The sequence below is a fragment of the Hyla sarda genome, chromosome 8 (assembly GCF_029499605.1).
Source record: "Hyla sarda isolate aHylSar1 chromosome 8, aHylSar1.hap1, whole genome shotgun sequence".
NCBI classification, from domain to species: domain Eukaryota; kingdom Metazoa; phylum Chordata; class Amphibia; order Anura; family Hylidae; genus Hyla; species Hyla sarda.
The window spans coordinates 97,033,670-97,059,433 of NC_079196.1; the positions used below are offsets into that span (position 1 = coordinate 97,033,670).

The 25,764-nt window shown below is 41.7% G+C and overlaps 1 protein-coding gene across 5 annotated transcripts in view; it reads right to left on the reverse strand.

Annotated features, from left to right (window-relative positions):
* Window positions 1–25,764, reverse strand: part of LOC130285220 (aldehyde oxidase-like) — a 113,561-nt gene that overhangs the window by 41,846 nt on the left and 45,951 nt on the right. For all 5 annotated transcript variants that reach the window (XM_056536549.1, XM_056536550.1, XM_056536551.1 and 2 more), the window contains 4 exons: window positions 19,341–19,510; window positions 12,311–12,437; window positions 11,353–11,475; window positions 8,140–8,236 (listed from right to left, as the gene is read on the reverse strand). In XM_056536549.1, the coding sequence (XP_056392524.1) occupies window positions 8,140–8,236; window positions 11,353–11,475; window positions 12,311–12,437; window positions 19,341–19,510 (517 nt within the window). The remainder of the gene's footprint in view (window positions 1–8,139; window positions 8,237–11,352; window positions 11,476–12,310; window positions 12,438–19,340; window positions 19,511–25,764) is intronic.

A 25,764-nucleotide genomic window follows, 5' to 3' on the forward strand; every position in this document is an offset into this window, starting at 1 on the left:
GTGAATCACCAAATTTGATGAAAAAAATGAAAATTTAGCATTTTTCTAACTTTGAAGCTCTCTGCTTGTAAGGAAAATGGATATTCAAAATATTTTTTTTTGGGTTCACATATATAATATGTCTACTTTATGTTTGCATCATAAAATTTATGAGTTTTTACTTTTGGAAGACACCAGAGGGCTTCAAAGTTCAGCAGCAATTTTGAAATTTTTCACAAAATTTTCAAACTCGCTATTTTTCATGGACCAGTTCACGTTTGAAGTGGATTTGAAGGGTCTTCATATTAGAAATACCCCATAAATTACCCCATTATAAAAACTACACCCCCCAAAGTATTCAAAATGACATTCAGTAAGTGTATTAACCCTTTAGGTGTTTCACAGGAATAGCAGCAAAGTGAAGGAGAAAATTCAAAATCTTCATTTTTTACACTCGCATGTTCTTGTAGACCCAATTTTTGAATTTTTGTAAGGGGTAAAAAGGAGAAAATTTTACTTTTATTTGAAACCCAATTTCTCTCGAGTAAGCACATACCTCATATGTCTATGTTAATTGTTCAGCGGGCGCAGTAGAGGGCTCAGAAGGGAAGGAGCGTCAAATGGTTTTTGGGGGGCATGTCACCTTTAGGAAGCCCCTATGGTGCCAGAACAGCAAAAAAACACACATGGCATACCATTTTGGAAACTAGACCCCTCAGGGAACGTAACAAGGGGTAATGTGAACCTTAATACCCTACAGGTGTTTCACGACTTTTGCATATGTAAAAAAAAAAAAAAAAAAAAAATTTTACCTAAAATGCTTGGTTTCCCAAAAATTTTACATTTTTAAAAAGTGTAATAGCAGAAAATACCCCCCAAAATTTGAAACCCAATTTCTCCCGATTCAGAAAACACCCCATATGGGGGTGAAAATTGCTCTGCTGGCGCACAACAGGTCTCAGAAGAGAAGGAGTCACATTTGGCTTTTTGAAAGCAAATTTTGCTCTGGGGGCATGCCGCATTTAGGAAGCCCCTATGGTGCCAGGACAGCAAAAAAAAAAACACATGGCATACCATTTTGGAAACTAGACCCCCTCGGGGAACGTAACAAGGGGTTAAGTGAACCTTTATACCCCACAGGTGTTTCATGACTTTTGTATATGTAAAAAAAAAATTTTTTTTTTACCTAAAATGCTTGTTTTCCCAAAAATTTTACATTTTTAAAAAGGGTAATAGCAGAAAATACCCCACAAAATTTGAAGCCCAATTTCTCCCGAGTACGGCGATACCCCATATGTGGCCCTAAACTGTTGCCTTGAAATACGACAGGGCTCCAAAGTGAGAGTGCCATGCGCATTTGAGGCCTAAATTAGGGATTGCATAGGGGTGGACATAGGGGTATTCTACGCCAGTGATTCCCAAACAGGGGGCCTCCAGCTGTTGTAAAACTCCCAGCATGCCTGGACAGTCAGTGGCTATCTGGCAATACTGGGAGTTGTTTTGCAACAGCTGGAGGCTCCGTTCTGGAAACAGTGGCGTACCAGACGTTTTTCATTTTTATTGGGGAGGGGAGGGGAGGGGGGCTGTGTAGGGGTATGTGTATATGTAGTGTTTTTTACTTTTTATTTTATTTTGTGGTAGTGTAGTGTAGTGTTTTTAGGGTACAGTCACACGGGCGGGGGTTCACAGTAGTTTCTCGCTGGCAGTTTGAGCTGCGGCAGAAAATTTGACGCAGCTCAAACTTGCAGCCGGATACTTACTGTAATCCTCCGCCCATGTGAGTGTACCCTGTACGTTCACATTGGGGGGGGGGGACATCCAGCTGTTGCAAAACTACAACTCCCAGCATGTACGGTCTATCAGTGCATGCTGGGAGTTGTAGTTTTGCAACCGCTGGAGGCTCCGTTTTGGAAACAGTGACGTACCAGACGTTTTTCATTTTTATTGGGGAGGGGGGTTGTATAGGGGTATGTGTATATGTAGTGTTTTTTACTTTTTATTTTATTGTGTGTTAGTGTAGTATAGTGTTTTTAGGGTACAGTCGCATGGGCGGGGGTTCACAGTAGTTTCTCGCTGGCAGTTTGAGCTGCGACAGAAAATTTGCCGCAGCTCAAACTTGCAGCCGGATACTTACTGTAATCCTCCGCCCATGTGAGTGTACCCTGTACGTTCACATTGGGGGGGGGGGGGGGAGAAACATCCAGCTGTTGCAAAACTACAACTCCAAGCATGTACGGTCTATCAGTGCATGCTGGGAGTTGTAGTTTTGCAACAGCTGGAGACACACAGGTTGTGAAACACCGAGTTTGGTAACAAACTCAGTGTTTTGCAACCAGTGTGCCTTCAGCTGTTGCAAAAGCTACAACCCCCAGCATGTACGGACAGCGGAAGGGCATGCTGGGTCTTGTAGTTATGCAACAGCCGGAGGCATACTACATTGGCTGGGGATGCTGGGGATTGTAGTTACACAACAGCTGAAGGTACACTTTTACATAGAAAGAATGTGCCTTCAGCTGTTGCAAAACTACAAGTCCCAGCATGCCCATAAGGGCATGCTGGGAGTTGTGGTGGTCTGCCTCCTGCTGTTGCATAACTACAGCTCCCAGCATGCCCTTGTTGCATGCTGGGAGCTGTTGCTAAGCAACAGCAGGAGGCTGTCACTCACCTCCAACGATCCAGCCGCACAGGTCAGTCCCTCGTCGTCTCCGCCGCCGCCGCTGCTCCTGGGGCCCCGATCCCAACAGGGACGCCGGGGATCGGGGTCCCCAGCACCGGGGGTCGTCTTCCCGCACCCGCTCACGTCCTCCGGAAGAGGGGCGGAGCGGGTTGAGGGAGTGACACCCGCAGCAGGCGCCCTGATTGGTCGGCCGGTAATCCGCCCGTCGAATCAGGGCGATCGTGAGGTGGCACCAGTGCCACCTCACCCCTGCTGGCAATGGCTGTTCGGGGCCGTCTCTGACGGCCCCGATCAGCCAGTAATTCCGGGTCATCGGGTCACTGGAGACCCATTGACCCGGAATCCACCGCAGATCGCTGGACTGAATTGTCCAGCGATCTGCGGCAATCGCCGACATGGGGGGACATAATGACCCCCCTGGGCGATATGCCGGGATGCCTGCTGAACGATTTCAGCAGGCATCCGGCTCCCCTCCGGCTAGCGGTGGGGGCCGGAAATGCTCAGGGCGTATCCATACGCCCTCGGTCCTTAAGGACTTGGAAACGGGGGCATATGGATACGCCCTATGTCCTTAAGGGGTTAAAGGGGAAGACTCATTAAGACAATGCCTTATAAAATTAAAGCCCTTTGATCACCTGAGGCTGTATATCGGACTTTAGAAAACATATTGAAATATCGTATTGCATGTGCATGCTGGGCATTTATATGGTTAGCCATAGAAAAAAGATTTATGGTTCAGATCTAGTAGATTGCGAAAAAATGTTTTGTTAGCTGTTCTTCAGTCTGTCCCATAGAGGGTGTCCAAATAGACTCTTCTATGTCTAATAAAACGTAATTGCCATGTACACATTTAAATGCATTTTTTATTTTATTATTGCCTTGTACTGACCATGGCAAAAAATTTAACTAGGTCATTGATTAAACCATTTCTTAGTTTCTCTATTGCTGCCGGCATGTTTTTTCACATGTAGTGAAGAAGCCTTGTTTCATTCAGATTGAAATCTGTCAGAGGAGTTGCCTCTGTTTACAGCCATACCTACTTTTGTGAATGATCTTCTAAGCCGATTTTTGCATTTAATGTTTTTTTTTTTTTTTTTTTAAAGAAATTGGTAATTATTCAAAAGTCTAATATATTCTTTATTTATGGAAGAATATATCTAGTTTTGTATCTAAATGTATGGACAGCTCAACAACAAAAATTGTATGAGGCTAACAGGTGTGTTAAATAATGGAATATAAAAGAGAATCAGAGTCCCAGTCCTCTAAGGCTGGGTTCACACTGTGGAATTTTTGGGCAGAATTTCTGCCGGAGATTGAGCCGGCGGCACTAGGATCTACATTGCCGTTTCCATAGATGGCAATGCATTTCTGAGCAGATCTCCCAAAAGACTCCAGAAATGCATTGCAGTCTATGGGGGCAGCAATGCAGTCTGCTCGGTCCTAGCGCCGCCAGTTCGATCTCTGGCAGAAATTCTGCCCAGAAATTCTGCAGTGTGAACCTAGCCTAATACCTCAACCAAAAAGGGATGTACAATGGATATTTAATAAAAATTAGAATTTAATAATTTATTAAAAAGTTCACATATAACCAGTCACAGGGCCCTTATGATATACAAATACCCAATATTACAATAATAATTAAAGAATTCCTGCAAAGTAAAAAACACACAGATAAAATGTCCCAAAAATAATAATAAAATAATGCAGATCTTAATGATGTGGTATAATGAATACTGTGGTAATAAAAAATGCTGAAAAATATATATGGATTGGTGTAAAGATAATTAGATAGCAAGTTCTTGATGAGATATGACCTAGAACGATCTATCACAGAGTCATAATAATCACATATGGTGTGGTTAATATACCACTCACCAAATAGTGTGCAGATCTGGGTTAATGGCACGTTGTATCACTTGTAGCATGCAAATCCCGGTCATCAGCTCCGCTCTTGTTATCCGGTTCACTGCAGTGGCTCCCCGCACTGAGTACAAACAGCCCCAATCAAGCCTCAGTGTGAACCACTTCTAGTCTCACTGATCCAGAGCTTGGCAAGAGTGAGAACAGTGAGTCTCGGTGGAGTTGGAGTCTAACGTCAGGGGTCAGCTGGTCAATCCCCAGCTGGTATGGTGAGGCGCTGATGTAATAAAACGCTGATGTAATGAAACGATTATGGGAGAGTTCTAGTATTAAAATTGCGAAGATTGCAGAACGCTGATATTGCAGGTCACTGATGTCTCCAAATGCATGCAATGTGCCGTACAATGTGAATCATGATCCTGGGGGGGGGGGGGGGGGGGAGAAAAAAAAACGGTTCTTTGCACCTTAATATGAATAGTGCTCAATAAAGAATGATAAAACATCCAGATAAAAAGCTAAATGAGTTTCAGGGTGTGGACAGGTATGTTCTAACCCCTTCCTCCGTGGCTGACAATGATAGCTTCATGTAGCAAGTGTCATATAGGTGTGGTGGCCCAGTATGGGATGGTGTTAACATGTTCCTCTTCTGCCCTGTCAGGCAAAGTCCCTCCATGTCCCCAGGGCCCCATTTACGTGCTATCCCCTATTGTATATATCTTTGTATTACTAATGTACTGTTGCTTTAAATATTATACCATATGATTGTTACCCAGGAGGCACTAGTGACCAGGTGACCCCCCAAGTGACCTGTGGGCTCCTTGCTAAGCTCCCCTATAAAACCAGTGATGGAGCTACAATCTCTCTCTTGTTCCTGAGTGCGTCCAGAGCATTGGAGGCCTCAAGCCTAAAGTCTACAGCCACAAAGTCAGCTTAAGTACGCTAAAGGCATCTAATTGTCAGTCACAAAGTCAGTCAAGTCAGGTCTACTGTTTAGTCACCGTGGCCTGCACTAAAGTGTCTCTACCTACTGCAAGTCCCAGCAAGCCTGCGAGGTCGCCCTGTGTCACTGGTCACCACCTTGGGATTATGGCTGTACTGCATACACTGTCATCTGACTAACCCCAGTAAAGCTACAGTTTGTCCGTAACTTGGCGTCCGTGTCTTCATTGCCCCCAGGACCAGCAGTATTACCTTCCGGTGGTTAAGGCTAAACCATGCCCTGGTGTCATGACAAGAAGGGGTTAATAACATCTGCCCCTTGGGTTATAACATCTACCCTGCATTGCACCCCGCTGACACCCCATAGGGATATCACTAATTATCCAGCTGGGCATGCTGGAAGATATATAGAGGAATTGTGGGAATGAAAGCTCAGTAAGTCAGTTACAAAATCTGAAAGTGACGCAAACAATGATGGAATATAAGGACAATTCATACCTGAGTTTCTACTGTCTTCATCTATTATTTTTATTCAATTTTTTCAATTCCTAGTTGATCTGACTTCTTTATTTAATTATTTTTGCTAGAATGCATTTTTATGCAAAAACGCATTTTCATGCAAAAACACATGGAAAACGCAATTTGGGTATGAATTGTGTCCTTATATTTTGCTAGCGTTCTTTTTTTAATTGCTGACCAAATCTATTTTTTTATTTTGTAATTGGCTCACGAAGCCTCTTCTCTATATTCCTATTATCTCCATCTAGTATTGTTTCTAATTATTATTCCTTTTATTATTTTTCATCTATTTATTCTATTATATTTTGTGGTTATTCCTATCTAAACTGATTTGGGGAATACAATGTATTTTCATGCAAAAATGCACAGATAACGTAACGCAGGTATGAATTGTGTCCTTATATTCTACTAAGCATTTTTTTCCATCACTGTTTGAGTCCATTTCTAATTTAACGACTTACTGAGCTTTTCTTTCCCACAATTCCTCTGTATATCTTCCAGCATGCCAAGCTGGTTAATTAAGGATATCCCTATATAAAAGAGACTTGCTACATCAAGCTATCATTGTCAGCCACTTAGAATATACCTGTCAACACCTCGAAATGCATTTAGCTTTTTACCTTGATGTTTTTATCATTCTCTATTGAGCACTATTCATATTAAGCTGCTAAGAAACGTTTTTTTTATATATATATATATATTTTTTTTTTTTTTTCTTCCCCTATAACCATGTTCTGGACTGTTATTTATTTTACTGCTCTCTATTGGAGCCAGAATCCACTGGAGTTGATTCACATTGTATGGCACATTGCATGGATTTGGAGACATCAGTGACCTGCAATATCAGCATTCTGCAATCTCTGCAGCTTCGCAATTTGTAATACTATAACGCTCCCTTCATCGTTCCATTACATCATCGTTTTATTATATCATCGCCTCACCATACCAGCTGGGGGAGTGATCAGCTGACCCGTGACGTCAGACGCCAACTCCGCCGAGACTCACTGTTTACACTCTTGCCAAGCGATGGATCGGTAAGACTAGATGTGGTCCACACTGAGGCTCGATTGGGGCCGTTTGTATTTAGTGTGGGGAGCCACTGCATCTAAATATCTTTACAGCAATCCATATATTTTTCAGCATTTTTTATTACCACAGTATTCATACCACATTAAGATCTGCATTATTTTATTATATTTTTTGGGACATTTTATTTGTCTGTTTTTTTTACATTGCAGGATTTCTTCTTTATTATTGTAATATTGATTATTTGTACATCACAAGGGCCCTGTGACTGTTTATATGTGACCTTTTTAATGAATTATTAAATTCTAATTTTTAACAAATATTCATTGCACATACATTTTTGGTTAAGGTATTAGAGGACTGGGACTCTGATTCTCTTTATATCTAGTGTTGTAGGTATTGTTACGTTATGCGCTCCGGCTGCACACGCTGGCCGTGAGGGCATGGTCCCGTTATCTGCTGCTGCCACCGGCGGGGCTGGGACTCGCATCGTGGGACGCGCCTGCATGCGAGCCCTAGTCCGTCACTCACCTGATGCTTCTCCTGCCCCAGCCTCTGCCTCTCTGCTCCGGCGTGTGTGTCCCCGTCCCCTAGGGTGCGCACGCCAGAGCTTTAAGATTTAAAGGGCCAGTGCACTCATTAGTGTAATTCACCTGTAGCTCATTGATAAATTCTTCCACCCTCCTCACTTACCTGCTGGATCTTTGTTGCCTTGTGCCTGAGAGAAACCATTCCTGAGAGATGCCTTACTGTGTATCTGATCCTTTGCTCTGTGACTTGACCTTGCTCCTCTGCCGCCTGCCTACTGACCTCCTGCTACATTCTGACTACGCTGCTTTGCCGCCTGCCTTGACATTCTGCTATCCTGACTATGAGCTGCCTTATCCCTCCTGTGCCTCACATCTCCTCAGCCGTCTGTGTGGTCAAGCCATGCCACGGGAAGCGACCTGGGTGCCACCTGCCGCAGCAAGTCCATCCCGCTTTGCGGCGGGCTCGGGTGAAAATCAGCGGCACCTTTGACTCCGCTCCCTGGTACGGTCCGAGTCATCTGCCACACAGGTACAGCAGATCCACATCCACCAGAGTTCCTGTCTTCTGAAACGTGAGTGTCACAGCTATATTAGTAGTAGTAGTAGTACCTTCATGCACTTGATCAGCAGCCTGAAACGCTTCTTCCACACTTCCCACTTCCAGTTTTCTTTGTGGTTTGTAGAATGAATTATTATTAATGGCTTCCTATAGTGCAAAACATAGGAAAACACACCACTATGTATTAAAGGGGTACTCCGGTGGGAAAAAAAAAGAAAAAAAGTTAAACAGATTTGTTAATTAGTTAAAAATAAATGGGAGCTCAACATAAAACATGATTGCCCAAGCTGAAGATACTGTGATGAACAAAAAACCCAATGTGCCAAAAAATGCAAGTGGAGACAAAAAATGGGTAACAGTCCTACTAGGCTAGGGGTGAGAGATAAGAGAAAGAACAGAAGAAAAATGCAAAGAGTAATAAAATAAATAAAAAAGAAAAGAGAATGAGAGAAAGAGTTTCCAAATTAAAATAGCATTTATTTAAATAAACTTAATGGAGTGAGGTCCTTAGCAGGGCCCTTGCTTTGGACTATTCACGAGATATAAAATATAATATATAGATATACTATAAAAACTGTACTGAAGGTATATATAAAAACAACACTGGATAATAATACCCCTATTAAATATAATTATAACTGGACACGGAAATAGGTAAGTCGTTGCGCTATATTAGGCGCTACAAGTTCTGCAAACATGGATATTTCCTCCGCAACTGGAGATGGATTGTGTATAGTCAATAGCTTGGCAGGGACGGCACCGTGCCGATATAAGTTAGATAGCAGTAGATAATATTTCGTCATAGCGTTTGGCAGCGCTAGATGCCCCCTGTTTGGAGCCCACTCTACCCTGACTGCCCAGGGCTACAGTATGAGTGGCTTCAAACTCAGCGGGGGTTGTAGCTGATTGTCTACAGTTATTGTAATCCTCCACTTCGGGACCTCGCTATCACCCGGCGGCATGGCGCAATGCGAGTTTGGCACTGTTTACCTCTTACTGGCTATGCCGATCATGGGCTGGATGCAGTCGTCCTAGCTGCGGCTGGCCAGCGGAGCCGAAAGAGCTCCTGATGGAGCGTGTTTCTCTAATCAGAGGCTCCTAGGGTATAAGTTCTTCCGTGTGTCCACAGTGGGGGTGATGGTAGGTGACTTCTCGGGCTAGACACGTTTCGGGGAGCCACGTCTCCTTTTTCGATCTCACTGCTATCAAAAAAGGGGACGTGGCTCCCCGAAACGCATCTAGCCCGAGAAGTCACCTACCATCACCCCCACTGTGCTCCTATACCCTAGGAGCCTCTGATTAGAGAAACACGCTCAATCAGGAACTCTTTCTGCTCTTCTGGCCAGCCGCAGCTAGGACGACTGCATCCAGCCCACGATCGGCATAGCCGGTAAGAGGCGCACAGTGCCGGAGCCTCGCATACCTGTCCCCGCGCTGCCAGGTGATAGCAAGGTCCCGAAGGTCCCGAAGCGAAGGATTACAATAACTGTAGACAATCAGCTACAACCTCCGCTGAGTTTGAAGCCACTCATACTGTAGCCCTGGGCAGTCAGGGTAGAGTGGGCTCCAAACAGGGGGCATCTACGATGAAATATTATCTACTGCTAACTAACTTATTTCAGCACGGTGCCGTCCCTGCCAAGCTATTGACTACACACAATCCATCTCCAGTTGCAGAGGAAATATCCATGTTTGCAGCACTAGTAGCTCCTAATATAGTGCAAAGACTTTCCTATTTCAGTGTCCTGTTCTAATTATATTTAATAGGGGTATTATTATCCAGTGTTGTTTTTATATATACCTTCAGTACAGTTTTCAAAGTATATCTATATTATATTTTATATCTTGTGAATAGTCAGAAGCAAGGGCCCTGCTAAGGAACTCACTCCACTAAATTTATTTAAATAAATGCTATTTTAATTTGGACACTCTCATTTTCTTTTTTATTTATTTTATTACTCTTTGCATTTTTTTCTTCCAGATTTGTAGATTACTTCCATTAAAAAATCTTAATCCTTCCAGTACTTATCAGCTGCTGTATACGCCAAAGGAAGTTGAACTGTTCTTTTCTGTCTGCCCAAAGTGCTCTCTGCTGACACCTCTGTCCATGTCAGGAACTGTCCAGAGCAGGAGAGGTTTGCTGTGGGGATTCGCTCCTGCTCCGGACAGTTCCTGACAAGGACAGGAGGTGTCAGCAGAAAGCACTTTGGTCAGACAGAAAACAACAACTCAACTTCCTCTGGAACATACAGCAGCTGACAAGTACTGGAAGGATTAAGATTATTTTATAGAAGTAATTTAAAAAATCTTTAACTTTCTGGAACCAGTTGAATTAATAATAAAATTTTTTTTTTTTAATCCACCGGAGTTCCCCTTTAAAAACTCATGCTCAATTTGTTACCTTCTTTGATATAAGAGAGATGATCTGACTTTGCTTGACCATACTATATACAATAATTGAGACCTTCTTATTAATGAGACCTTATAATTATAAACCTTAGTTCTCTGCAGTTCCTGGTCCAGTGACTTCCATTCCCCCGCTAGTTTTTGCTCATTCTTAAGTCAGAGAGGAGGAGTCTCAGCAGTACCCGCCTGCTCAGCCAATCACTGGCAACTGTCAGTGATTGGCTGTGTAGGCAAGTCCCACTGAGACATCTCATCTTGGAAGTAGAAACGAGTGGAGATTAGTTGGGGACCAGAAGAAGCCGTACCAGAAGCTGCAGAGGATGGGGTAGGTATGCATCATTTATTTTCCAGCCCCCTCAAAAAATATTACAAAAAATTTGGATCTAAGAATACTCCTTTAAGTTTAAAGCTTCTGTGAAAAGTGCAATCTATACATGCAGAAGGTGAATATACAGCGCACAAACTGTCATCATTTCCAAGCCTTGTGAACAATCCTATCTTATATAGTTGACTAATTATTGTATTCCTATAAAAGTTTGCTTTGTTCTTGCTCTTTACTCTAACACAGGTTTGGCTCATGTTGACCTCAGCTGAATACAGCAGAAGGGAACTGAAGAGACTTGGTACAGTACACAGTAACAAAACGCCTTTGATCTAACATTTACATTCAAAGGTCACAGATCCCCAACCATAAGAAAATGTTAGAAACTGTATTATAAGTGTAACACTCTGCAATATACTCTTTGTGGCAACATTGGAGAATCTTCAGAAAATGATGACATAATAATACAGTATATTTTAATCTATGACAGTTTCCATTTGTACTTTTCGATCCCTGAATGACTTTTACCTCATACCTCAATTGTCAGAATAACTGGTTCCAAATTCTCATAAACAATATTGACTTTGGCAGCGGCTTTCTTTGCCTGATCTGATGTGTTTGCCAATACTGCGCAGATAGTCTGACCCACGCACAGTACCTACAAAGTAGAAAAAAATCAGGGTAAAAGTGATGGCCTCTGTTTATTTGTAGATCTTAAATAGCTCCCACAAATCCCTTTTTAAAATGCTAATAAAATTAAGTTGACAAATCCTTTTTTATTTTATTTCTTTACACTTAATCAGTTAATTAGATAAGTTGTGAACAAAGAATACAGAGTTATGGTAATAGAATGCCTGCCACTAGTAGCTCCTTTAAGGCTTGTTTTTTTCTGGCAGTTTTTGGAGATCTGCCACTGCAGTTTTTGAGACAAAGCCAGAAGTGTATTCAAAAGGAATGGGAAATATAAAGGAACAACTTAGGCTAGGTTCACACTACGGAATTTCCACCTGCAATTCCGCTTTGAAATTGCAGGCGGAAATTCTGCTTTCTAAAATGTATAGTGTAGTGAATGGGCTTCCGTTAACAAATTCACAAATTCACAGCGGAATTTGTGAACGGAAAATCCGCCTGGAAATTTCCCCCTGAAGAATGGCGTTGCTCATTCTTCAGGCAGAAATACTCGCGGAACACATTGCAGTCTATTGGAGACTGCAGTGTCCGCACGGTCCTAGCGCCAACTGATTCAGTCGGCGTTGGCCGCACTCGGAATCTCCGGGCCTTAGCTTTATACTTCTCCTCCCTTATGGATCCACTTCTGATTTTGGCTCAAAAACTGCAGTGGCAGTTTTCCAAAAAAGGAAAAAAAAAACACCTGTGTAAAAAACCTAGACTAAGGATGGTTTCATACAGTGTTTTTTTTAGTTTTTTTTTTTTTTTTTTTGGGGGGGGGGGGGGGAGGGGTAAAAAAAGGCCACTGCTTTATTTTCTTTTACCTTTCCATGTGCCAGTATTGGGACTGTTCCATCATCAACTGTACACTCGTTTGTGCCAGGAAAATCCTCTGCTGTTATTATATCAACTACACCTGGTTGGGCTAGAGCCTCTGTAAAGTTCATAGATCTGCAAGTCAAAAAAATATAACATGTTCAGCTGCAGCTTTTTGGAGCAGGTATAGACCCGAAACTTCAAAATCTATGGGAGATGCATGACGGCCGACACGTCCCTGCCTCGATGCCCGGGGCTGCATCAAGATCACGGGGGTCCCCAGTGGCGGGATCCCTGTGATCATATATCTTATCCCCTATCTTTTGGATAAGGGATAAGATTTCTATATCCCCCTTATGTAGCACTGATGAATAGTGAGATTTTTTAAAACTTCACCTTTATTTTTATAGTGAAAAAAGTAGTATATATATATTATATATATATATATATATACACACACACAAAAAATTTGCCTATAATATCAGGCCGCCAATATTAGTGCTGATATAAAATGCATATTACGGCATTATCCAAGTTCATTTCCAGGCTGAGCAATTTATTTATGAATGCTGTGTGACAAGAGCGCTCCCGTTTATGCCACAATTCATTCACTGCATGTTGTTCAGTTAGTCTATTCCTATGCGCATGGATAGTCACTGTTTATGGAAATATCCAGCAAATTATTGTGATGTCCCAGTACAGGATATGCTCCTACAGTCCTGTCAGGTTGAGTCCCTGTATGTCCTCAGGGCTCTCCTGTAGTGTTCCCCCATAAATTGAATAGGTTGTACAGAATATCAAGTCAATTGTAGTCAGCGAGGCCTGCACCCATAGTCTCTCAAGTCACTGCAAGTCCCAACAAGCTGCGAGGTCCCCTGTGTTACTGGTCACCTCTCTGGGATCCTGGCCAAACTGTATAGACTGTACCATCTGTCTACCTCAGTAAAAGCTACTGTTAGGCTAAGTTTCCACTTGTTTTTTTTTCTGGCAGTTTTTGGAAAACTGCCACTGCAGTTTTTGAGCCAAAGCCAGAATTGTATTCAAAAGGAATAGGACATATAAAGGAAGAACTTGCACTTCTCCTCCCTTATGGATCTACTTCTGACTTTGGCCCAAAAACTGCCCGAAAAAAAAACTTAGTCTAAAAGGGGTATTCAAGGATTTTTTATTTGACTATACTACAGGGGCTGTAAAGTTAGTGTAGTTCATAATATAGTGTCTGTACCTGTGTGTAATGGTTTTCTCACAATTCTTGTGTGATTTTCACCCCAATATATATTTTTAACAGCTTACATAATGACTTTTGTCTCAGATTTTTCCCAGGTTGCAATGCGGTCGAGACCTGACTCATTAGTCAGCTGATGACAGGGAGCCTGTCTGCTTCAATGGATAGAGGGATCGCTTGGTGGGAGAGAGATCAATCTGCAACTATTGCAACAGCTGTAGGCACCCTGATTGAAAACCACAGGTCTTTTGAATGGATGCAGCTCATTTATGTTTCAATGGGTGAGGTGGAGGATGTGTGGGAGGGAGGAAAATAGAATTATGGGATTTGTAGGCAAAGAAAACTCATACAGGAAATACCAGTTCACAAAAAGCTAGCCACAGTGTTATGGTAATCTCACAACATAGCCATTTAGCCCCAAGACAAGTGCAGATCCTTCCTAAGCATGTCCATTACTGTCTGCCAGGTACATACTAAAAACATCTTATAGTGGATAACCCCTTTAACCTAGGACTAGTGATACTACCTTCAAGTGGCTACATAGGCCAACCACACCCTGGAGTCACAAACACAAAGGGGTTAATACCATCTACCCCTGGGCAACCCCATCTGCCCCCTACACCTCACATCACACCCCGACGACACCACATTATTCCTAGGGCATAGTACACATTTATACTTTCCTATACCATATGTGCATAATAGTGTATATAGGATCCTGCACATTAGCTTGCCTTAGTGTCCTCATTCACTGGCCTTAGTGCACATACTATGGTTTGAAAATGTATTCAAAGTCCATGTGCATTAGCATTAGTTCACATATAAAGTCCTGCACATTAATCAGCCTCAGTGTCTGCATGATATAACCTCAGTGCACATGTTGCAATTTGCCGATCAGTTTCATTCCACATGCAATGGCATTAATTCTTACAAAAATAGTGTGCAGTAACTATACTGAAAAACCTGATGTCCCGGACTTGCTTCAGCATCTGCAATAGTCCTCGCCGTTAGTTCACTTAACATATGGATTCAACGTGTTTCCTGCTGTAAATTTCATCGGGAATCAATGTAGTACAGCATTCTGTTTTGCAACATTACCAGATTCTTTTCGGCCCCATGTAGCGTAATGCAGATACAGCACTGATGGCGGCCGTATACTGAATGAATTTGCGGTCTTACTTTTAACATGCCCAAGACCTCGCCTGCATCGTACGTCATTTCCTACCTGTTTGGCTATGCACGTCCGTCACCTGGCTAGGTAAGATTCAAGCTACTGGGGGTTGGGTTACCTATATTCAAGCCTCACTTTGATTCCTATGCTTCTAGGCAACTATGTAGTTTGCGTTTCATGGTCTCGTCTAGTGGAATATTAGCCGAACATACAGGTAAGTCTGTTTAATTCTGTACTTTACGTGATGAATAGCATGTTGATTCTATTAACAAGGGGATGGATATAACTTTGAAGCATATAGAGTATATTCCGCTGAAGTGGTTCAGCTCTATAAGTGTACATAGGTGTAGAGGAAGCATTATTAACCATATAGCATATGGAGACTATGAACAAGTCATTCATATAATGTAAAGTAAGTTTCCTTCACCCCATTACTAAATCCCACTGTTCTATCATTCACCCTGTGATAGTGTCCTACCAGGGTAAAAACCGTGTTTTGTGGGTTTGAATGAACCAAAAAGCAAACTATCTAAAAGTAAAAAAAAAAACAAAAAAAACGAAGGCTTACAGGATAAAAAAAAAAACTAATTACTTCCAAAAGACAGACCGTGTATGAATTACCCTACAGTTACCTACAGGGCACTAGTATTAGATACTATTATTTACTTATTGTTTACAAAAAGCTAGTAAAAGAAATGAAGTCATTTAGGCCATATGGTCGCACAGCTTGCAACCTATTCATCTTCTCTTTGGAGTAGGAGGCGGTCAAATTTCCCCCCTCGTTTTGGGGTTTTACCACTGCCCAAACATGCTTTACCGTTATATTCTTTAAAATTATGGGGGAGATAAATCAAAACCTGTGCAGAGGAAAAGTTGCCCAGTTGCCCATAGCAACCAATCAGATCGCTTCTTTCATTTTGCAGAGGCCTTGTTAAAAATGAAAGAAGCAATCCGATTGGTTGCTAAGGGCAACTAAGCAACTTTTCCTCTGCACAGGTTTTGATAAATCTCCCCCTATATGCTTTAAAGTTATATCCATCCTCTTGTTAATAGAATCAACATGCTATTCATCACGTAAAGTACAGAATTAAACAGACTTACCTGTATGTACGGCTAATATTCCTCTAGTCGCGACCATGAAACGCAAACTACATAGTTGCCTAGAAGCATGTGAATCAAAGTGAGGCTTCAATATAGGTAACCCAACCCCCAGTAGCTTGAATCTTACCTAGCCAGGTGACGGACATGCATAGCCAAACAGGTAGGAAATGACGTACGATGCAGGCGAGGTCTTGGGCATGTTAAAAGTAAGACCGCAAATTCATTCAGTATACGGCCGCCATCAGTGCTGTATCTGCATTACGCTACATGGAGCCGAAAATAATCTGATAATGTTGCAAAACAGAATGCTGTACTACATTGATTCCTGATGAAATTTACAGCAGGAAACACGTTGAATCCATATGTTAAGTGAACTGACGGCGAGGACTATTGCAGATGCTGAAGCAAGTCCGGGACATCAGTTTTTCAGTATAGTTACTGCACACTATGTTTGTAAGAATTAATGCCATTGCATGTGGAATGAAACTGATCGGCAAATTGCAACATGCGCACTGAGGTTATATCATGCAGACACTGAGGCTGATTAATGTGCAGGACTTTATATGTGAACTGATGCTAATGCACATGGACTTTGAATTAAATTGCAAACCATAGTATGTGCACTAAGGCCAGTGAATGAGGATACTAAGGCAAGCTAATGTGCAGGATCCTATATACACTATTATGCACATATGGTATAGGAAAGTATAAATGTGTACTATGCCCTAGGAATAATTGGGCTGGATATTTCCATAAACAGTGACTATCATTGCACATAGGAATAGAATAACTGAACTACATATACCTGTGTGAAGTGTGACATAAACGGGAGCGCTCTTGTCACACAGAGTTCATAAATAAACACATGCTCAGCCTGGAAATGAACTTGAATAATGCCGTAGTATGCATTTTATATCAGCACTAATATTGGCGGCCTGAAATTATATGCATGGTTTGCTAATTTTTTTTGCATTTATATAATATATATATCATATACCGGTATATATATATATATATATATATATATATATATATATATATATATATACAAAAAATATTGCAGCACAACTCAAAAAAATATAGTGGGTGCCAAGCAACCCAGGCCCGATCAAGGCCAACCAGATACTAAAACAAAGCAATGGTGCAGCACTCCAATTCCGGTAAAAAAAGGATTTGTGTATTTATTATCCACATCTCAAAAATACAGCAACGTTTCAGCTCAACAATAGAGCCTTTCTCAAGCTTGAGAAAGGCTCTATTGTTGAGCTGAAACGTTGCTGTATTTTTGAGATGTGGTGAATAAATACACAAATCTTTTTTTACCGGAATTGGAGTGCTGCACCATTGCTTTGTTTTAGTATATATATATATATATATATATATATTTTATATATATTTATTTTTATCCACTTAAAAGGAAATATAGTGAAAAAAGTTTAAATATATATATATATATATATATATATATTTAAACTTTTTTCACTATATTTCCTTTTAAGTGGATAAAAATAAAGGTGTATTTTTAAACAATCTCACTATTCATCAGTGCTACATATATTCATGAAGTGAGAGATATATGGCTATAACTACTGTGTGATACACAGATCAGTACAATATATAAAGCCCCTTTAACTATTCTCATTTGCCAAATAGAATGACTCTAAAGCTGGCAATCCATTTGAGATAGCTTTTGACTAGCACCTATTTCTCCTGACTTCACAAAATAAAAAGCATATTTTTTTTAAATCCTTCCATTCCCCAACATTATCTTATTTAGGGTAGCGTCACACGTATTTGATGCTGCGGATGCACTACTGACCTCTCCTAGAGACTGTGCCTCTTTCTGTGCCCATGCGTGCTGCATTTGTCTGCTCATAGCAGCAATCTGCCACTATGAGCAGATACACAGTACTCACAGACATCGCGGCTGCTCTCGGCCTACCTCAGGAGCAGGAGGAGCGACTGCGATGTCTGTGAGTACAAAAGCAGGACGGACAGGCACAGAAGGAGGCAAAATCTAGAGATAGGCAGTAGCGCATCCACAGCGTCAAATACGCTGCAGATGCGCCATGTGTGGCCCTACCCTCAAGGGAAATCTTTCAGCACTGTACCCAGTATGGAGCTACAGATCCCAGCAGTTAGGTGTTAGAGGGAAACCATTCATTTTATATTTAGTTTTGCTGACCACTGTTTGTAAAGTTATTAAAAGGCCTTCTTTAGTTAGAAAATGAGGATTCAAACTGGTGGCGTTGAGCTGCAGCAGCAGGCCTCTTCCTTCTTCCACCCCACCATGCCCTGCATGATTGATGTACAAGCCTTTGTTTCAGCTGCTGCAGCCCGGTATAACAAGTTTGACTCTTTCATGTGTCTTAAGATATTTCTACAAAATGCCTCTATCCGACTCCACCTCCACCCAGTTTAACAGGAGAACTTCTATGTAAGGCTGCTTTCACACTATAGAATTCTCAGTTTTAAAGATCAGTTATAATGGCCCGTTAACAAAATCATTAAAAACGGCCATTACAAAATCCCATTATAGTCTATGGGATTTTTACATTACCTGTTTTAACCTGCCATAGCTTGTTATTACTAATGGACGTTATTTTGTGACGGGAGAGGTAACAGGAGAAATAGTGCATGCAGACTTTCTCCAGTCACAAAATAACGTCCGTTAATAATGGGCTATGAGGGGTTAAAACGGGTAATGTAAAAATCCCATTGACTATAATGGGATTTTTTTAGCAGCCGTTTAATGGCCATTTTTAATGTTAATGGATCTTTAAAACAGAGAATTTTATAGTGTGAAAGCAGCCTAAGTTGTGTATGGTACAATCATAACAACTACTCTTCTTCCTTCAGTAAAAGCTGTTTCCAGAAAAGCTGTCTCTCCTCTTATATATGGATTTTAATCAGTGAATTTTGAGTGAGTAAAAAGTTGGATAGAAAGGGAGAAGAAGGGTAGTTCAATAATTGGAGAAATAGGAATATATATTTTTAGAGAAAAGTGCCTAAGTTTCTTATCTTCCCTTGATTAAAAACAAAAACAGTTTATAATTAAGGATACATTGTAAAGTGAACCTGTCACTGTCTTCACGTACAGGGATTTATGAGTCACCCTGAAACCCTTTGGCATTTTAGAAGAATAACAGAAAGAACACCAGCCTGGAACATGGCTCTTAATCACTGGGGCAGCTTCTTCCTGCCCCACCAGGGCTGGAGGGGCAGGGGCAGCTGCCAAGCACTACCTAATGACTTAGAACCCCATTCCCCTCTGGTGTGCTGTCTATAATTACTTTGAAACACTGAACCATTTAAGAATAACTCCTTAATCACTGTACAGAGGGAGCCTGCCAGTGTTTCATGCTCCCAGTGACTCTGGTAAGGGTATGAAACTGGTAAGAGGTTCCTTTTAAGTCACATCTAGTCACAGCTTCCAACTTTATAGTGTGGACCCCATAGAGTGGAAATGTGAGTGTTTTACATAAACCCCAATTTTTATTATTTCTAAACAATACCAAATTTTATGGACTTTCTAACTTACACAATATTTGCATGAGCCCTGGAGCTGGTGACAAGCCTCACGTAAAGTTCCCCATCCAAAGGGGGCATGTCATCTGTGTAAATGGCTTCCCCAGTGGCATGTTTGATTCCAGACCTATGTACAATAGGTCGTCCAACAGGGTCCTGATCAGGCTGGTCTTCGGGTACATTCTAATAAAATGCGAAATAACTTCAGCAAATACATATTAATAGCATTAACTGACCTTTTTGATATGAACATTTTCAATTTTTAATATAGCACAATATAAAGGAACACTAAAAAGAGAAAATGCATTTAATCCCTTAAGGATGCAGGGTTTTTCATTTTTTCCTCATCACCTTCTAAAAATAATAACACTTTCAATTTTGCACCTAAAATTCCATAATATGGCTTATTTTTGCGCCACCAATTCTACTTTGCAGTGAAAGTCATTTTACCAAAATATCCACGGCGAAACGGAAAAAAAAAATTCACTAAGATTAGTGAGTTTTTAAACATGCATATTGTAACTTCCAGCACTCTGGCCAGACACGCTGGCCGTGAGCGCTTTCCTCCCCAGCCGGCGGGGCCCAGATTCGCATCGCGGGATGTGCCCGCATGCGAATCCCAGCCCATCACTCACCTCTGCCCTCTGCTGTCCTGTCCGTCCTCCCTCAGTGCCGGCCATGTGCCCCCACCTCCTAGGGCGCACACCGGTGCTCTCTGATTTAAAGGGCCAGTGCGCCCATTATTAGTCTTTACACCTGCACCTTTCCTATAAGTATCAGCACCTCCCACCAACCCCTTCCGGATCTTTGTTGCCTTGTGCCTGAGAGAGAGCTTTCCTTTGCCTTGCCTTTCCGTGTTCCTGACTCCATTGTTCCATGTCCTGACCTTGCTCCAGTGCCGCCTGCTACATTCCTGACTTTGCTTCTGTGCCACCAGCCCTGACCTTCTGCTATCCTGACCACGACTTGCCGTATCCCACCTGTGTCTTGCATTTCCTCAGCCACCTGTGTGGCCGAGTCCTGCCAGGGGTAGCGACCTGGGTGACGCCTGCCGCAGCAAGACCACCCCACTTTGCGGCGGGCTCTGATGAAAACCAGTGGCACCTTAGACTCCGCTCCCTGGCACGGCCTGAGTCATCAGCCAAACAGGTCCAGCGGATCCACTACTACTCTGTGTGCTACAGCTATTACCGTGAGTCCTACACATATTACATGCAAGTTCTTTAAAAGCTGCATGAAAAACAATGTGCATATTCATCATACATTGTGCAACAATTTAAATTTTGAGAAAATAAAACTGACCCAAAACAAAAGTAAGAGCTTTTTAAAAAGTTATAAATTACCAGTAATGTAAATTATTTAAACCATTTTTAAAGAGTTTTTATTAACAAACTAGCTGAGTACCCGGCGTTGCCTGGTTTTTCCTTCCTAATCCTTGTTGGGGAGGAAAATCAACAAAAGGAAGAAGCTTTTGACTTCATATCCCATCCTCATATTTTGTTGTCATATCCCGTCCTCCTATCCCGTCCTCCTATCCCGACACCATATCCCGACACCATATCCCAACCCGTCTTTGTGAGATGGGGTGTGGCTTGCAAGCCAGACTGACACATTCACCAGGAGATGCAGAGCGGAGCTTGTGGAGTAAGGTACTGGAAGTCCCATATACTTGCATGGGACTTAAAAAATATATTATAGTTAAGTTAACCCTAGCCTACACCCTTATATAAAAGATGTGTTTTTATTTTATTTGACATATAAGTAATGTGTACCAGGTATTATTGAAATATCTCCAGCCGTACGGAAGTTATGCTTACATTTCCCATTGATTTGCATGGGACTTTAAACAAAAACCCCGACCCTCACAAATGGTGGTAGTTAAGGGTTAAATTAACTATCCTATATTTTTAGTGGACATATAAGTTGCAGGCAAATATAGTAATCTCCTCAATTTACTCTTTGAAAAATGGAACCGATGATTTAATGCATCTTGCTACGCGCAGTCCAACATGGCTTATATTTGCGTAAAAAATATGGTCATTGCGCAAGATTTCTGCGGGTAAATGAAATGTACACAGTTAATAAATTTGAGCGTACTAAATATGTCACTCTAAGGTACACCGAAACCTACACATCTGGAGGAAGTGCTCCACCAGAATGTACGCAAAAAAACAGTTTGCGCAAAATTTAGCACAAAAATTTCAACACAAAACAGGGGTAAAATCTTTGATACATGTCCCCCATAGAGTTTTATATATACAGTGACCCCCGACCTACGATGGCCCCGACATACGATAATTTCAACATGCGATGGCCTCTCAGAGGCCATCGCATGTTGAAGGCAGCATCAACAGACGATGCTTTTGTATGTCAGGGCCATCGCATAAACGGCTATCCGGCAGCGCTGACTGACTGCTTTTGCTGCCGCCGGATAGCCGTTTACGGTGCCCCGTGTGCTCCGATGATGGTCTCCTACCTGTCTTCGGGGCTCCGGAGCGTCCTCTTCGGGATTCCCTGCATCGCCGGCGCTCTCCTTCGTCGTCATCACGTCGCCGCGCACGCCATCCCGTCATTCAATAGGAGCAGCGTGTGTAGTGACATGATGGCGGCGACAGAGAGCGAGGATCCCGGGGAAGCAGAGACGTCCGGAGCATCGGGGACACCCAGGGGACGTGGCGACAGCGATGGAGGGCGACATCCAAGGCAGCGGTGATGAGCGGTGACGGTCCAGAGCGGCGGGGACAGGTGAGTATAACTTCCTATACTTTACATTGCACGGATCCCTCAACATATGATGGTTCCAACAAACGATGGTTCATTTGGAACGGATTACCATCGTATCTTGAGGGACGATTTCAGGGAAAAAAGTTCATGTCATTTAGATTTTTTTCTTGTTTTGTTCTGTTACAATCCACGTGACTGAAAAGACACTATTTAAACAAAAACTGCAAAAATCTGGAATGTGACTAATGGACAAAAATCTGGTATTATAGTATTATCTAAGGCTAAGTTTCCACTTGTTTTTTTCTGTGTCTTTTTGTGTGAAAAAAAACGCCAGAAATAATGCCGGTGCAATTTCTTTTGTCTGACTTTTTTCTGGCGTTTTTGCATTTGAGTCGAAATGGCATTTTTAGCCCCTTTGGTGTTTTTTTCAAAATTGGTTGGGTATCAAAAAATAAAAGTAAATAAAAAAGATGCAGTAGGGATGGAAAAATTTATTTAACGGAAAAAAAAATTACAATTAAATTTTTATACATTTTTATAAAGTGTGTGTTTCACTTTTTTTTTCTAAATTTTTTAAGTTAGTACTACTACTCCCAGCATTGAACAAACTGTTGACACCAGATGTGATCGTCCTATCTATTGCAGAGATGCGGAGCGGCTCTGTACAGCGCTCGCATCTCTGCTCTGTACTACAGGGTGGGCCATTTATATGGATACACCTTAATAAAATGGGAATGGTTGGTGATATTAACTTCCTGTTTGTGGCACATTAGTACATGTGAGGGGGGAAACTTTTCAAGATGGGTGGTGACCATGGCGGCCATTTTGAATCCAACTTTTTATTCAATAGGAAGAGAGTCATGTGACACATCAAACCTATTGGGAATTTCACAAGAAAAACAATGATGTGCTTGGTTTTAATGTAACTTTATTCTTTCACGAGTTATTTACAAGTTTCTGACCACTTATAAAATGTGTTCAATGTGCTGCTCATTGTGTTGGATTGTCAATCCAACCCTCTTCTCCCACTCTTCACACACTGATAGCAACACCGCAGGAGAAATGCTAGCACAGGCTTCCAGTATCCGTAGTTTCAGGTTCTACACATCTCTTATCTTCACAGCATAGACAATTGCCTTCAGGTGACCCCAAAGATAAAAGTCTAAGGGGGTCAGATCGGGAGACCTTGCGGGCCATTCAACTGGCCCAAGACGACCAATCCACTTTCCAGGAAACTGTTCATCTAGGAATGCTCAGACCTGACACCCATAATGTGGTGGCGCACCATTTTGCTGGAAAAATTCAGGGAACGTGCCAGTTTCAGTGCATAAAGAGGGAAACACATCATCATGTAGCAATTTTGCATATCCAGTGGCCTTGAGGTTTCCATTGATGGAGAATGGCCCCACTATCTTTGTACCCCATATACCACACCTTACCATCAATTTTTGTGTTCCAACAGTCTTGGAGGGATCTATCCAATGTGGGTTAGTGTCAGACCAATAGCGGTGGTTTTGTTTGTTAACTTCACCAGTCACATAAAAGTTTGCCTCATCACTGAACAAAATCTTCTGCGTAAACTGAGGGTCCTGTCCCAATTTTTGTTTTGCCCATTCTGCAGCACCTGAAACTACGGATACTGGAAGCCTGTGCTAGCATTTCTCCTGCGGTGTTGCTATCAGTGTGTGAAGAGTGGGAGAAGAGGGTTGCATTGACAATCCAACACAATGGGCAGCACATTGAACACATTTTATAAGTGGTCAGAAACTTTTAAATAACTAATGAAAGAATAAAGTTAAGTTAAAACCAAGCACATCATTGTTTTTCTTGTGAAATACCCAATAAGTTTGATGTGTCACATGACCCTCTTCCTATTGAAAAAACTAAAGTTGGATTCATAAATGGCCAACTTCAAAATGGCCCCATGGTCACCACCCATCTTGAAATGTTTCCCCCCTCACGTGTACTAATGTGCCACAAACAGGAAGTTAATATCACCAACCATTCCCATTTTATTAAGGTGTATACATATAAATGGCCCACCCTGTAGAATAGAAATTCACATCACTCATTCATATTTTCCGCCCAATCACTGCTCTCAGCGGGAAATATGAATGAGTGATGTTCTATTCACATCACTGGCCGGAGTATAGTGCAGAGATACGAGCGCAGGAGAAAGCCGCTCTGCATCTCTGCAATAGATAGGACAATTACATCGGGTGTCAGGAGTGATACCCGCTGTGATCTGTCCTTTACTGCAGGTACTACTACTCCCAACATGGAGCACACTCTGCTCCATGTTGGCAGCTGTAGTACCTGCATTAATAGACAGATTGCAGCGAGTGTAACTTCTGACACCTGTTGTGATCTGTCTATTAATGCAGGTACTACAGCTCCCAGCATTGAGCAGAGTGTGCTCCATGTTGGGAGCAGTAGTACCCGCAGTTAAGGAAAGATCACAGCAGATGTCACTCCTGACACCCGCTGTGATCCTCCTGTATAATATTGATGTGGCCGGCCACTGCACTGACGTATATATACACACATATTCCTATTTCCAACAGAGTTGTGATTGGCTGCAACCATCTGGCCAATCACAGCTCTGCGGGAAATAGGAATAGGTGTATATATGTCAGTGCAGGGGACCATAGAAGAGCGGCCGGCCGCATCTATAAATTATACAGAAGGATCGCAACGGACCCGGGGAGATCTGTCTATTTGTACAGATACTACTACTCCCATCATAGAACAGTGTGTTCCATGCTGGGAGTGGTAGTACTACCTTAAAAAAAAAATTTAAAGGAAAAAATTTTTTTTGAAACACACACTACATTTTTATTATTGTCGGCTACATTTTTAGTGCCCCATACACATAAATTGATCCCTGTTTAAAAATTTATAAAAATGTTGTTATAAAAAAGATAAATTTTGTTAAATGCTATTTTTTTGCATCACTACTGTATCTTTTTTATTGTTTCTTTAATGGTACCCTATGAAATTTTATTAAAAAAGGTATCTCCATCACTATTTTGGATCACTAAAGTCCAAAAAAAATAAAGAATACAAACCGCCTGCAAAAAAGGCAAAGTTAAAACCCCCATGGCGCTTTTCTTGTCGCTTTTTTTTACTCCCACAGACTTCTATGGGAGAAAAACGCCACGATTTCAGGGGGGAAAAAAAACGCCATAGGCTCCACATGCCGCGATTTAGCAAAACCGCCAAGGAGCTGAAAATCACAAAAAAAAAAAACGCTGAAAGGATTAAAGAAAAAAAAAAAAACGCCAAACTGAAAAACAGTAAGTGGAAAAATAATTTAGCGTTTTTTTCATTGATTTACAGCTAACATCTGGCCGCAGTGTTTGTTTTTTTTTCACTGAAAAAATGCCATGAGGGCCGTTTTGGAGTTTTTATGGGCAAAACGACAAAAAAAAATCCAAGTGGAAACTTAGCCTAAAAGATTATCTACCAGTCAGAATGTAAATTCAGGGTTTTGTTTCAGGCCTTTGTGAATATAGACAGCTTAGTCTGAATTCTTTGCTTTATTGGTGTGCAGATAATGTCATTGGTATACAGCCAGAAGATTAATATATGAGAATATATATGATAGGTATAAGCCATCTGCTAGATATTGCCACACAGTAGATTATAAAAGGCTTTTTGGAACCTGTGTTTCTTTACACTTGGATCACAGGACCATGTGGGCTACTTTATAC